At 35.8% G+C, this 15,860-nt stretch overlaps 2 protein-coding genes across 2 annotated transcripts; one reads left to right on the forward strand and one right to left on the reverse strand.

The window, feature by feature from the left end:
* Window positions 1-501: 501 nt before the first annotated feature.
* LOC128670114 (uncharacterized) lies at window positions 502-3,825 on the reverse strand. Its single transcript, XM_053745507.1, has 4 exons — window positions 3,647-3,825; window positions 3,033-3,131; window positions 1,718-1,841; window positions 502-1,106 (listed from the first exon to the last, which is right to left on the reverse strand). The coding sequence occupies exons 1-4, from the start codon at window positions 3,793-3,795 to the stop codon at window positions 816-818; spliced, it is 663 nt and encodes a 220-aa protein (XP_053601482.1). The 5' UTR covers window positions 3,796-3,825; the 3' UTR covers window positions 502-815.
* Window positions 3,826-6,083: 2,258 nt separating this feature from the next.
* Window positions 6,084-9,645, forward strand: LOC128670115 (uncharacterized). Its single transcript, XM_053745508.2, has 5 exons — window positions 6,084-6,255; window positions 6,895-7,002; window positions 7,659-7,782; window positions 8,463-8,570; window positions 8,936-9,645. Exons 1-5 carry the CDS (start codon window positions 6,122-6,124, stop codon window positions 9,116-9,118), a joined length of 657 nt encoding a protein of 218 aa, XP_053601483.1. The 5' UTR covers window positions 6,084-6,121; the 3' UTR covers window positions 9,119-9,645.
* The last annotated feature ends 6,215 nt before the right edge of the window (window positions 9,646-15,860 follow it).

The following is a 15,860-nucleotide window of genomic DNA, read 5'->3' on the forward strand; positions in this document are numbered from 1 at the left end:
GAAGACGCTAACAACTTCAGAGTCGGGGGTTAAGTTGTCTAAATAATTAAATATTTGATTTGTACAACACCAATCGGACATAGGGTTGACAAGCCCTTACAAACTTTTTAATTATTACAATCTTTTGTAAAATGGACTCAACCTCGAGCATAACACAATAAAATTTTATCTTTTGCGTTCAACATTAAACGATTTTGAGCAAATTGTTGTTATTCTTCTGGTATACAATAATCCCGCCATTGACTACCATGTTTAGATGTGATGGACAAATCAAACATACCTCATCTCTAGTAATAAGATAGTTTAAGAAAATTCCACAAAAAATATGATGATAATGATGTCCGATTTCAATCTCTTGTTATTCTCTAAAATTATTGGTGAACCTTCTTCACTGTGGACATGTGTTACCCCAAATGTCTACGTAAGATTATGAACAATAATTAGATGCTCTGATCGCGTGCAGAATACCGACGTGCTGCGACAAAAAACATAGCAAAACAATGAAAAAAAAACCTTTTTTTAATGCTCAAATTTATTTTACAGATGGTAACCACAGTCAAAACTTATAGCTAAATACTAGTCTACATTTAAGTTATTTTGATCCCAAACAACTAACTCAATTTTCAGGTCCTTCCAGATCCCTTGCCAAGAAAATTTAAAAATTTAAATGGTGTTTCAAAAAATCAGGTTCGAGTTTCGTGGACGTATTTTATGAATGTAATAACTGTTCAATTTATTTATACGGAACGGACGATACCAATTAATTGCACATAACTTCGACAAGGGATAGCAAATCTAAGTTTTAAAAATCCTTTTTAAAGCAAAAGATTTAAATCATTCAAAACGAGTGCATGTTTGTCAACCAATTTTGCCAGTGTGTCACGGTTCTTGATAAGATAACCCAAACTTGATAAATCGTTGGCCGCAGTAACTAATTTTTCCTGAATTTCGAGGTAGGAACTGGCGACTTTTGCAGCTGACTCTAAGACAATCACAGCTTTAGCCACGTTTAGGTCTGTTGGTGAGTTTAGCACATTCAGTTCAACTACTTTGTCACAGTCTTTGTCGTCCAAGTTCTCGCAATACTGCGCCTTCAGTTCAACCAGCTGTGAAAATAAAAATTGTTATCATCAACACAAGATAATATTAGAAATACGACAGTCTGTTTGTCATGCTTTAAAGACTAAACTGCTGGGCGTTAATGGCCCGAATTTGAAGTCAAACATTTTGCTAAGTAAGCAGGCCATATGGTAAGTGGTCACCGTAACCTATAAACGCTTGCAACACCAGAAAGGTTTTTTTTTTATTTTTTTATTATGGTTTTTATCTATTAGTTTGAGGCTTCGCTAGAAAATAGGTCTCTCGTTGATCAATGGTCCCCAATGTAGAACTTTACGAGTATAGGTACTCGTATGCTGTAGTCATTGCAAGAAGCGAGAGGAGATCAGAGATATCACAAACTTTTTTTTTACACAAATGTGGCTTTTGCCATTTTATTGTCGTCAGATAGTTCTTGTTACTATCTACGCGTGACAGTATCTTATCCGTGCAGTAATCCGTTGAGGAGTTCTCTCGTTGGGAGCTGAATAATGCATTGTCATGTTTGAAAACTGGAAGCGACGTCAACTATGCAAGACAAGCGGAGGTATGTGCAAGATTTGATTACAGACAAACATTGGGTACTAAATATAGCTTGTAAAATAATTGAATTTCTTACCGGTTTCAGGGCATCCGTAACATTGTTCACATCTTCTCTCACGTCGTAACTCACCCCCTTCGGATCTCGGTAAACACTTGGCAATTCTATGTTTAGGGCATTTATTAATTCTTCTGGCGCAGACCTAGAAAATATCCAGATTATAAACGCGAATGTCTGTCTGTCTTTGCCGCTGCCACGGCTAAATTGACGAAATTTGGTAAGTATCCATGTAGTTAAAGAGTCCCGTTCAAATATAGGCTTAGGTACTCCTAACTCCTACTTGTGTAAAAAAATTGGGGGTTGATTTGAGAAGAAAAATAAGTAATTTTTCTTCTCAAATCAACCCCCAATTGATACTGTTAATGATGGGGATGAAAGATGTATGAAAATATTCTACGCTGACGAAGTTGAGGGAAAATAGCTACCAATATATTTTATCAATTCCTTTTTAGTACCAAAACCAAAAAAAAGCCACAGAAGACCATCAAACTTGACTGTTTCAACGTACATTGCCGGATTTTCCTTGTAGTAAAAAAAAAACTCCTACATAATACATACTAGTTACGTAATGTAGGTTAATTCGTGTCGGGATCTGTCTCAGCCGAGCTGTCATGATAAGTAGGGACTTACAGTCTACAGGGGTAGAGGGTGACTCTTTTACATTGGAATTATTTTGTTTACCAGATCACTTCATGATATGAGCGAAATTGCCATTGATGATATGAGCGAATGTCCCATATAAAATCAAATGTCTAGTACCGCGGGACTCTTATAAATATATTTGTAGGTAGTAGACGAAATAATGCTGACGTTCTGTGTTGCGATGGCGCAGGACGTTGGGGCTAATTATAATGGGCGTAATTGTGCTCCGTTGTTATCTAAAGGTTAGCGAATGTCGACACTGACACGCGCTGCTGTACGTCGAAACTGCTTGCAAATTCTACGTTGTTCTGCGTTGGTCCGTCTACGGATGTCAACATGACGGCGGACGTCACCGTACGACGGACCAATGGGGCATAACTCCTAAAAGTCACCATGTATATGTGTGTAGCATGGATTTAATAAGTACTTCGTACGACGGAGTATGTGCCTAATAATTCCATGGTGTGTAGAGTGATTAGTTGTTTGTCTGTTGTGTAGACTTATGCTGTCGCCACACTGTCGTCGAACAGTTTGCCTTTGGTGGATTCGGTATACATTGCTGGTTTACCATTGCGGTTAATAAAGACACTCATACTAACTGCGCACTTACACACACACATACTTCACGCATTCGCGTCGGCATGAGTCTCAGTGTGGAGCTGGGATTAGATTCTATTTTTTTAGAACTCACCGTCTGGATTTTACAAGACGCTTGGCTGCGTGGTCCACCACTCCTACCACTAGAAGATAGTGGAACTCTCGAGTGTCTACTCTGGGCTTGTACCACACTCTGAAACATTACCATTTTATTAACTACTAGATGTTGCCCGGCGCTTCCGTGGGAATTTTGAGATAAAATATACCCTATATCAATCTTGGATAGTGCACCTTTGTAATGGTGAAATAATTTTTTAAATCGGTTCGGTAGCTTCGCGGAGGTTACCCGCCTCAAACATACTCAGAAACGCTTAACTCTTTATAATAATAGTATTGATTTTGTTTTAGTTTTTTTTTTATTTGAAAAATGCAAACAGTTTATTCGATATTGTCGTGTCAAGACATGATTATTAAAGGAACTTCTTTTGTGGATCTATTTTAGTGCCCGTCAAATGTCAACGCATACAATTGGCTAAGAAAAATATAGCATTAATTTGTGTCTCGATTGAAATTTTGCATACATGTAGTTTGAAGTATGGAGAAGGACATAGGGTACCTTTCATCACGGAAAAATAATTATTCGCCTGAGAAATTTACGCGGGAAAAGCCACGGGCCAAAGCTAGTAAGTTACAAATGTCAGTACTTACAGTTGTTCGCCCATCCTTGTAATGGCTTGTTGGACCAGCCTCAACTTCTCGGAATAGGGAATCCGGGCGACAACGCCTATAGTGTCCTCCGCTGCGACCGCCGACACAGCCACGCCAGCCACGACGCATAACAAACTTAGGCGCAACATGATATCCAGCTGGCGACTGAAAAATATTACAGGATCTTTATCCTTTCCTTATTTATCCTTACATGTTATAAAACAAACTAATCTGCCGCGTATTTCTGTTCTGTATAGACTATAAATATCTATTCCTATCCTAAGTCATTATCACGAGTGTGTTATTGCGAACACTGGTGTCAGATATATTCGAGTCGCATAAAGGCATTTGACATGATGTTTACCGCCGTCTAGTGGCGGGTAGTCGCATACACACCAGGGAACTAAACTGTAAACCAATGTGCAGGTTTCCTCCTCAAGCAAGTGGTGGTCTATGAAAACTACTATATTATGAGTCAGATTGGTCCACAAACTCATATGGCACGAGTAGGATACAAACCTGAGACCTTTCGATCAGGGGGCGATTCACAGGGGGCGTCTCAACCATTACACCACCGGCGCTTCATTCAATTCCGAAAGTAAGACTTTATGTTTGTGTTACCTCTTCATACTCTGTCTACATTCTATACTCGCGTTTTGCCGAAAATACATAATTAGGATTCAGTGATAAAAGGTAGGGTAGGTGGGAAAAGCTAGTAATTAATAAAATCTTAAGCAGTTTGTAGATTGGAACATAGAAAAGCTATTTCATGATAAAATTGTTTGATTCGGCAGAAAATATGAACAATAAATTGTCTAGAATGTTCGTCCTACGTACTGATGCGAGCGTAAAATTTTCAGTTGTGATCAGTGATTTATAATTACAGAATTAAAATGGGAAAAATACCGTCAATAAAATGCAAGAAAACAAATAATATTTAAATATTTATATGAAAATAAATAAAATGTATCAATGGAAACACTTACCTAGAACAATTCACTTAATATGGACGAACTAGCTCTATTTATACGAAAAGTAATTAGTAACATTAACAAAAATCTTAATAAACATGATACTCGTATAAACCGATAAATTTAACAATAGTAATCATAACATGGCGTGGCAAATCGAAAGGATTATGACGGATTATGCCTTCAATTTGCCATCAAAAAGTATAATGTATTTTGCGTTATGTATGTAAATTATTTGTTATATCCGAATGATGTTATTAATGAAAAATGCATGAAAATCCGTGCAGAGAAGTTTTTAATTTTATTAGAGACAGGCAGACGCGGCAATGGACTTTGTTTTATAACATGTATGTATGGATATGTATGTACATATCCTTACATACATGTTTACAAACATTTTTTTTATATAACTACACCCAAATTAAATAAATAAATAAATAAATAAATATATTAGGACAAATCACACAGATTGAGCTAGCCCCAAAGTAAGTTCGAGACTTGTGTTATGGGATACTAACTCAACGATACTATATATTTTATAACAAATACATATATAGATAAACATCCAAGACCCGGGCCAATCAGAAAAAGATCATTTTCCATTATGACCCGACCGGGGATCGAACCCGGGACCTCTCGGTCCAGTGGCAAGAACTTTACCACTGCGCCACCGAGGTCGTCAATTAGTTCCTTTTGCTAATTCATTTTATAGCCCTTAAATTTTGAATTCGATTCAGTCTCTGATAAACCATAGCATAGCTATCAGTACTATCACTATGTCTAATTTAGGTGGTATAATATAAATAGGCCCATATTTTTATTGCTATTATCTGCTGTGGAACGGTAAGTAACTATACATATGTCTTAATAAAATTACTTAAGTAGTTCGTTTTTATTAGTAGTTTTTATTATTGGAATTTCTGTATTGGGGGCGCACAACTCAAATATCGAAATTTTCAATGTAACAAACCAATTTTGGCACGATAGGGACCAACACTGTTTAAATGAGTTTCCATCGGCATTTCTTCTCAGCAGTGGTCGTTCCGAAATGCCAGTAGTTCGTAGCTATTTGACAAATTACTAAGTAAAATAAAATTTGACGCGAAAAAGTGCCTATGAAAGTGTAATTTTTGAATAAATAGTATTAACTTTATCATCATCGTCATCATCTGCAGCCTTCCGTGACCCATGGCTGTGTATAGACCTCCTTACGTCTAGGCCAAAGGGACTCATTATCGTAATGTAATTTAAGAGCTATAGGCTCTTGTTGGAGGAGTTCCTTCCATTGTTCTCTCTTCAAACCCTACTCCTTCATATCTTGATACGACACGACACCCACTTTTCTTTGATTTGCTTGGTGTAACCATCTTTTGGTCTTCCTGGACCTTCTTCCTTCCACATTTCTTTTAATATATCTGAAGAAGGCATCGTATCGTAATAAGTGTAAATATCCTAAAGTCTAAAGGGACTAAGTAACTTTATTTTTTTTTAGAAAGCCGGCATCATGATTCTAACTTTGTTGTTGTGTGCCATGGTGTTCGGTGTACAGGGTGATGTGACCTTCAATACCGATAACATCCTATACACACAGAGAGCTAAAGCTCTACTCGAAGGGAGTTCAGTGGTCAATCATAACCTGTAAGTGACTAAATATTTTTCTTTTTCATCAGCACTGATACATTTTGACCATGTTCTTATGTATGTGTACTTACGTAGATGTAATACTAGGGAAAAATTGTAAGCCCTTTTGCCAGAAGGCTTCTCATCTTATCATCATACTTATAATTAGATTTTGTGTTATATTACAATTCGTACAATTGGTCATTTCTTTTAGTGTATCCTTGACCACATGGCCGGTACTGTTTGTCAAGCCACTAAAGAAAACAGATTTTTGACGTACTACATTTTTGCTATTGCAACACCAGATAGAATGTTCAAGATTGATTGACGGGTTCGGGTGTTAACCCAATGTTGCCAGCCAATAGAAAAAAAAAGAACCTCATATATTTTTTTCACTTTTTTGACAGACTGTACGGATAATACTCAAAGAATAATAATCAAGAATATTTGTTCTTGTTTCGCTATGAGTTTAGCCTTTAGCATTAAGTTTGTTTACAAGTATGATTGTTTTTGGAACAATACATTTTAATAAATAACTAAAATAAATAACACATACTTCACCCTGACATTCCCACAGGAGCGAAGCCCCAGGACACAGTTAGTTTATAATAATATAGGTAGTAATTAAAATGATTAATAATGTAATTATTAATTTAGTTTAAGGAATGTGAGTGAATATAAATTTGAAGAACCGCAAATGCACTATTTGCTATTACTGGGATCTGTCTACAGGACTGCATTGCGTTCTTCTAATTATGAAGATGTGTAAGTGGAAATTCTGTAACTTCTTCTTATCGAGTGTGTTAATCCTAACACTGATTGATAGTTTAACCAGGTATCCTAGTTCACTAGTGGTTTTTAAAGTTCACTAGTGGTTTTTAAAGTTCACTAGTGATTTTTAAAGTTCACTAGTGGTTTTTAAAGTTCACTAGTGATTTTTAAAGTTCACTAGTGTTTCTTCTTATCGAGTGTGTTATCCCAACACTGGTATCAGATTTTATATAAGTCGTCTTAAGGCATCTGACACGACTTTTATGACTACCTGCCAACATCTAGTGGCAAGCAGTCGAAGTGAACTTTAAAAAACTACTAGTTGATATTAACCAGTGCGCAGGTTTACTCACGATGTTTTCCTTCACCGGAAAATTTTGTAACTAAATAATAATTTCATACACATTTTAGGCCAAGGCTTCATTTGGAATCCTTTTCTGAAAATGAAGTAAAATCTTTTGAGGCGATCATAGGGCTGTAGCCAATATGAAATGACGTTTTTGTAACTTTTTACACTTTAAAGTGAGATTGCTGCATTTTTAACCTAACACGTACACGACATATTTTAATAATAATTATATCTTTTGGATAATTGAAATATTTTTGTCGATAATAAGTGATTAGTAAATATTTTGCTAATTTTATTTCAGCAATCTTGAACGACTACTCCTTGATGTACTTCAGAACGAAGTCCCCGACATGCTGGAATATCCTGATCTTATTGTAGATCCGCTGTTGAGAGATGTGCAGGAAATGGTTAATAGAAGTGAACCTGTAAGTATTAGGTTATAATTACAAATAATTGTTTACTGTTTACTGAAGTTACATTTACACAGTACACAAGTTTATTCGTTAGACAAATGACAAAAAACCCCGACTTTCAATATTCATTTCGCTACAGCTTTTGAACGGCTGAACCCTCATGAAACATGGCTAATGACGCTCGGGATAAAATTATCAATGACACAAAAAAAACTATACGAAAATCGGTTCATCCGTTTAGGAGCTATGATGACACAGACAGATGCACAGAAAAATATCCTATCCATCAGCCTTTTAAACGTCTCCACAGCTGGGACATTGGCCTTCCTTACGGATGTATAAGGAATTTAGGCAATGATACACATGGTCGGTCGTTGGATGGGTGACCAAAATTACCTTGAGCTCCTCCGTGCTTCGGAAGACACGTAAACGCATGTAATTCGTTGATCCCAGATATATTTGCAGTTGCACAAGGAGGCCAGTATCCCAGCAATGTTAAAATGGCTGATGATGTTGATGAGAGAGAGGTACACTGATTGCGTAACATACCGCATACTTTTTGTCTGCGTTGTCTCTCCATACCAACTCCATACAAATATAGATGTTATTGTAAAAAAAATTAAAGCAATAACATTATGTAAAAAATGCTAATTCTTTGCAACCGTAAAACAAAAAATATTGTATTTTTACAGATTTTGAGCCTTATGGAACAAGCTTGTGATAATTTAGGAGACGGTGAATGCAACAAAGTAATAAGTAAGCTTGTGGAAAATCAGTTTGAATTATTATTGCCTGCTAAGGTGAGCAGATATTTTGTTAATTGGTTATCTACGTTATGTCCTGTCACTATGTTATTTGCAGAAAGAAAAAAAAATCGTAGCAGATTAGAGCGGGTTTTTAAAAGAAAAAAAAAATTTAATGTCATTTTTTGCTGACTGAACATGATCCGCCTTAAAGCTAAAATGTTTTCGACATTTATTTTATCCGTGTACAGTCGGGAGCAGACTAACCTGACCTCCTTTTAAGTAGGAAATACTTAGTTCGTTCAGACTGACTGTGTCTATTGCTGAAAACCGTACAAAAATCCGTATGGTAATTTTTGAGTTTATCGCGTTTATGCGGGATTTCTTTTTATAATATGTAGGGATTTTTATTTAATTTCTAGTTGCTAGAAGTCGCAGGCAAGCTCGCAGAAGAGTACCTGGCTATCCAGCCTCGTCTGCTAGAAGTTGCTGAGAACTTCGACGTACTGCCTTATCTGCTTGCAAATCGTCAATATGTGTTGAATGATGTAAGGCTATTGTCCGAAGTGCTATCACTACTGGGACATCATATTCCTGAAATGTAAAATTTTGTGAAAAAAATGTGAGTTTTGACAATTAGTCTATATAATCAACAAATCGAAATTTAAAGTTTTTTTTTCATTGGCAGCAGTCATAAAAAAATTATTTACCTATGTATAAATTTATACACGTTTTATAAATTATTATTTTTATTACGCCATACCACAAGCAATATAATGCAGTTTTAATGAATGTGATTTTAACTATAATGAGATATTTAACTATATGATAAAACAAATTTGTAAATAATGTATTTTATAATATTTTATTGCTAAGTGGTATTTACTTTTTAATATCTTGGAAGGATTTTGTTTAACAATTATAAATATTTTTGTCAAAACTTGCAGTAAATATTATTTTGATTAGGTAACCAGCAGTCATTACTTTATAACACTAAATTACTTAGTCTGTAAATAATTTTAAGTTATTATTACGCCCAGCTCAAACTTAATTTCAGAGAATCTCAACGGATGTCGTTTCGATTTATTTTAATAAATAATGATGCATCACGCAATTAAAATGTTGTGTTTTACTTTCTTGTTTTTATTAAATAAGCAAGCAGGGAGAAATTGTCCTAACTAATATTATGATCAATACTAATTCTAGGTCTACAATTCTATGTGTATGTATGTAGGTATGTTTTTAACGCGATAATTTTCGAACCGTTGGTCCGATTTTTAATGAAATTTAAAAGGTATTTATATGTATGCATCAAAATCGGTTAAGTCGTTTTTGAAATATTCAAATTTTTGTAAAAACTCACCAAAATGTTTTACATATAAGTTACTAGTATTACAAATGAAAAAGTAAGTCTGTTTGTCTTCACGCTTTACCTACCTGATGTACTGTTGACTGTACTTTGGGTGTCTTTCAAATTTTATCGAAAGTCTATAAGATTTTCCGTTAACACACATTTGTACATCCATCCTCACAAACTATATTAGCATGATTACAATCATCGAACCGAATGAAATCAGGCAACTGCAGTTTCAAATATTTGTACCAAACTTTCATTCGTTCACAAACGAAATTGAACGAGTCACGTTTTCGTACCGGCATTAGGAAAACTTGTCCATTTTATGTTGTACGCAACCGTCTCATGACGCAGACGGGGGTGGAAGGTCAACGACCCCGTGCTACTCGTACCCTCGGAGTGCAGCGTCATAGAGCAACAGCCACCAAAGGGAATAGAGGACACATTTTATTTCTCTCTAGCTTTTATACTACGCGAATTTCCATGGGAACAGTGTGTTTATACTCTCAAAATTGATGCTCTTATTTACATGCAACAAGAACTATCATTAGATAACGGCTTATTGTTAGTAGTATCGACACACATAGGTTTTAGTATCCAGAAAAAAGTTGAGATACTTTTTTTGAAATACCTTTTTTCGAAATTCAAAAACATGGTCTTGGCTAAAGCAATTCAATCCATGGTTTTGAGGCCAAGGCGTAGCAAAAGGCTTTAAATATATTTCTTTTCTATATGACAAAATTTAACTATAAGTAGACTAAAATCTTCTACAGACATTCATAAGGGTCTGAAGCGCTTACCTTTGATTTAGTATAGCACAATAAAAATGTTCGATCCAAGCGACCCATCCGAGTCATGCCCTACCAATTATTGCTTGACAACGGCCACGCACGTTCTCTACTTATTTAACTTTCTTCTTCATAGTCGTATTCCTCATGGCTGAGGGTCGTGGTTGGTCACACATAACAACTTTCTTGGCATTATTAATGGAGTGGTTTGCCATTGCCTTCTCCATTTCACACAGAAGTTAATAAGAATCAACCAGTGTGCAGGTTTCCTCACGATCTTTTCCTTCATCGGAAGCAAGTGGTGGTCGATGAAATACTATACATGTACAAACTCATGTGGCACGAGTAGGATTCGAACCTGGGACCTTTCGATCCACAGGCGAGCGTCTTAACCATTACACCACCACCGCTTCCCTTAATAACATAGGCCTCCAAAAAAAGTAATTTTGTTAAGCAAACGCTTAACAAAATTACTGTACACAAGTAAGTAGGTACTAAAAAAAACTTTTTTTATCACTTGTGTAGTGTGTAGAAAGGCGGATTTTACAATATGGCTACGACATTCTTCGGTATGTATTTATTTTGTTTTTATTTGCTCTGGTTCCTCAGATAAACAAGTATAATAAGAAATATGAAAATAAATAATTGTATTATTCGTATATAATGTTGTTATTTATTCGATTATTTTGTTACTATACTATCCCTCATAATTTTCGCTTTATATTTTACTAGAGGCTCGTCTCGGCTTCGCTCGGGTGAAACCATGTTAAATTATATTCTTAAACCTTCCTCAGGAATCACAGTATCTTATAAAAAAATCCCCATCAAAATCCATTGCGTAATTTTAAATATCTAAGAATACATAGGGACAGACAGCGAGAAGCGACTTTGTTTATACTATGTAGTGAAGTAGATATAATATCGGCTAACACTATCATAGAACTCGGGCCAATGCCGACGCGAATGCACCAACGTTGCGTACTTTATATGAGAGCTTTTATTTACCGCAACGAAAAACCTGCAATGTACGCCAAATGCGGCAAAGTCGCGTAAGAAATATTTTTGTCTTGAAATATATGAGTACGGAACGAAGCATAACACAACGAACCCAAAACTTGCCTTTACATATAATATGTAGTATTTTTGTGTAAAAACTAATAGTTTTGAAAAAAAAAAGTTACAAATCTACGTTAGGTTAACCTAATGAAAAGGAGTAAAACTTCAAAAATTTGGTTCCTAATCTATTGGATAAATCTGGTACATCACATTTTGTGACACTGTGGACTAAAAATTACATATTTTTCCTTTGACAAAAACAGTCTTGTCGTGAAAAGTCTGAACATTACCAAACATCATTCCCAATAAAAAATAGTTTTCGACACTTATAGTGTTAATTTTTAGGATTGTTGTTGTGAAATATTAATATATCAGGATATATTAATATAACAATATATCAGGATATACTAGGAATTGACACCAGTTTAACCTAACCGCAAAATTATTGCTGACCTGTGTAATTTATTCATTTCACACATCAAATATTTCGTTGTATTCATAATGCGTATAATCATTTAAATTTGTATTCGTATAATAAATAATAATATTTATAATATACTAAATATTACATGAATAATTTGTACAGGAATAAGTGCAGGGTTCACCAACCTTTGAGCAACACAATATTGTTTTTTAATTTATTGATTGTATTGGTTTGTAAGACATAGGTCCAACAGAAAAATATAAGTTGCCATCTCGACCTGACCAGGATCGAATCTGAATGGGAATTTAAAATATATTTTTATTTAAACTTTATGTAATAATATATAGGGTATAAATTTGCGTGTGTATAAAATGAAATGTGTAAATGCATTCACATAATGAAACGCGACCATCAAATGTTACTTTTAATAGATCAATTTTATGTATAGTAGAATTTATTATTTTTTGCTCTCATTAAAGTGTAATTTTAACGGTTTTTTGACTCCAACATATGTGACGTCACTTGTGCCCACTATCATATAAGGCCCATATTATTTTTTTTGTTTTAGACACATGAAAAAAGTATCTGACAGTTATAGTTGCAGACTTAGTTTGATGACTTGATGGCAATGACCCAATTGGTGGACTCAATGACATAAGACGACCTCTACCAGTCAGACCTTAGAGCCGAAAATGGCTTAAAGCTATAAAATACAATATACATACAACTAAAATAATCATATGCAAGCTAGCTATGTCTTGTCTAGCTATGCCGCCGTGCCCACCCGGCCCTGGCTGAAGGGAAAACCCAAGAAGGGCTGGCTGGAGATCGTGAAGGATGATACGAGAACCAATCGTCTCGCAGCTGGGGATGCTGACAACCGTGCGAATTGGAGACGAGAAAGTAGGTAAGCGGACCTTGGGCACCGACTCCTAACGGCTAAAGAAGAATCGGGAGAAATCTTAGATAAGAGAGATTCGAATCTTTATATCCTAATTATATTTATCAAAACATTATTATAACACCTAAAATTGTTGAGGACACCTTTTAGTAACAAATTGAATTTGGCTCAAAATTAAATAAAAAACCTATAAATAGTAAAATTATTTATTGTATTCATTCACTGGCTGTTTTTGGTAAGTTCAAGTACCTTTACTTGTTATAATATTTATATTCTTTCCTTTAAGTGATGTTATCTCAAAATCTTACAGGGTTCCGTAGCCGAATGGCAAAAGGGAACCTTTTGACGACCAGGGTGTCTATAGATAGATCTTTAAAAATGTTTTAGAGGGTTGAATATTACTTATACAAAATTTGTATTCTGTATATAGTTTCAAAATTCTTCTTTTTCGAATGTGTGTTACTGGTATCTATATTTACTCAAGTCGTCTTAAATCAATCTAAAATCAACTTTTACGAATAACTAACGCCATCTAGTGACCTGTAATCGTATACGAGGGCTGCTATTTATGTATCCGGAATAACAAAATTAAACAAACATATATTATTACATATGGTTTTATTGTTTCTCGAAGTATTCTCCGCGATGATCTATGCACTTCTGCATACGATGAAACCAATTTTCAAAGCACTTTTTCCATTCTGATTGAGGTATGTCCAAAACGTGTGTTTTGAACGCATCAACGGCCTCTTCGCGGCTCGAAAAACGTTGACCACGTAATTTATTTTTAATGTTTGGAAATAAATAAAAATCATTGGATGCCAGGTCGGGGCTGTACGGCGGATGACCCGTCAATTCAATCTTTTGACCCTCCAAAAAATTATTTGTTTCAGCCGACTTGTGGCAGCTAGCATTGTCGTGATGAAGTATGATTCTGCGTTGTGGGTTGTTCTTTCGTATTTTTTCAAAGACTTCTGGCAAACAAATGGTGGTGTACCATTCAGAATTAACCGTCCTACTATTCTCTAGTGGCACTGTAGCTACATGTCCGTTGATACCAAAAAAACAAGCGACCATTTGCTTTAAAGTGCTTCTCGCACGAACAACTTTTGTTGGATTCGGTTCATCTTGAAAGACCCACACCGTTGACTGCTGTTTAGTTTCAGGGTCATAAGCATAGATCCAGGTTTCGTCACCTGTGTAGATATTATAAACAGCTTTTGACGTGCCACGGTTGTATTTTTTTATCATTTTCTTACACCAGTCGACACGAGCCTGTTTTTGATCTACGCTCAAGTTGTGCGGAATCCAACGCGAACAAATTTTTTTAACAATTAAATGTTCGTGTAATATCGCGTGTATACTCGTCATACTAATGCCCAGAGACGCCTCTATCTCGCGGTATGTAACATGACGATCTTGCATTACTAATTGTCGCACAGCATCAATATTTTGTTGTACCACTACCGATTTAGGACGACCCTCCTTAATTTCATCCGTGAGCATAGACCGTCCACGTTGAAATTCCTTAAACCAATAATACACAGTGGTTTTCGATGGTGCTTCATCTCCAAAAGTTAAAATCAGTTGTTCGATGCACTGTTTTTGAGTTAATCCACGCCGAAAATCATAATAAATCATCGCGCGAAAATGTTCACGAGTTAAATCCATGGCAATGAAGACAAGCTATTTTCAAAATTGGCGCCAATTGAAAAAAACAAATGACAGGGACATGAAAAATATTTATTCTCTAGCCGAAGAGTTCTATTTTCAAATGTTGTAATTACTTTTTAAATATTCTAGAATTATTGGCCAGTTCCGGATACATAAATAGCAGCCCTCGTACACACGACGTTAACCAGTGTGTGCAGGTTTTCTCATAATGTTTTCCTTCACTGAAAACTACTTTATAAGAGTCATATATGCGGCATGAGTAGGATTCAAACCTGGGACCTTTCGGTTCACAGACGGGCGTCTTAACCGTTAGACCAGCCCGGATAAATAGAGGACATACCTGCTGCAGATTTCAATGGAAATTTTCAAGGATACCAGTCTCGTTCAGCGAAATACAATCAGTTTTTGAGATTTTCCAAAACAATATGATTTTGTCTTTCATTCAAACATTACGAAGAACAAAGTAATTTATGCTAATATTCCTAATCTGTGTTTGCTACGGAACCCTTCACTGGGAAGTTCGACTCGCACTTGGCCACTTTTTAAAAATCTCTTACAGATAATCACTATGTCAAATCATTATTTTGTCACATCATTGTGCTGTAATGAGATGATGATGACGTAAATAAAAGAACATGACGAAAATGTGTCCTCTAAAAAATGGGATATCTAAAAATAAGTGGAGGGAATCATCAGAATACCTATTTAAACAAGAAAGAAGAATTAATAAATTCAATAACTATAATTTGGAGTTTTGAAATTTCAGGAACCGGCAGCCATGATTTGGATATTTCTAGCAACGCTCCTCCTTGGTGTGTCCAACGGCTTGGCCAGGGTTCGTGTGCAGAGCAGTCTACTGAATCAGGATTCAAATTTGTCAAATGTTAGACAAAGCCGACGATTGGATAAATTCATTTCCTCTGTATCACGTCCACTAGGCCCCACGCAGAACTCATGGGACGGTCCAACAAGAACTCCATGGGAATCTACGCACAGCCCATGGGACCTTCCAACAAGATCTCCATGGCACCCTACACAGAACCCATGGGATCTACCAACAAGACCTCCATGGGATGTTCCAACAAGACCTCCGTGGGACGTTCCAACAAGACCTCCGTGGGACGTTCCAACAAGACCTCCGTGGGACGTT

Source organism: Plodia interpunctella, chromosome 5 (assembly GCF_027563975.2).
Source record: "Plodia interpunctella isolate USDA-ARS_2022_Savannah chromosome 5, ilPloInte3.2, whole genome shotgun sequence".
NCBI classification, from domain to species: domain Eukaryota; kingdom Metazoa; phylum Arthropoda; class Insecta; order Lepidoptera; family Pyralidae; genus Plodia; species Plodia interpunctella.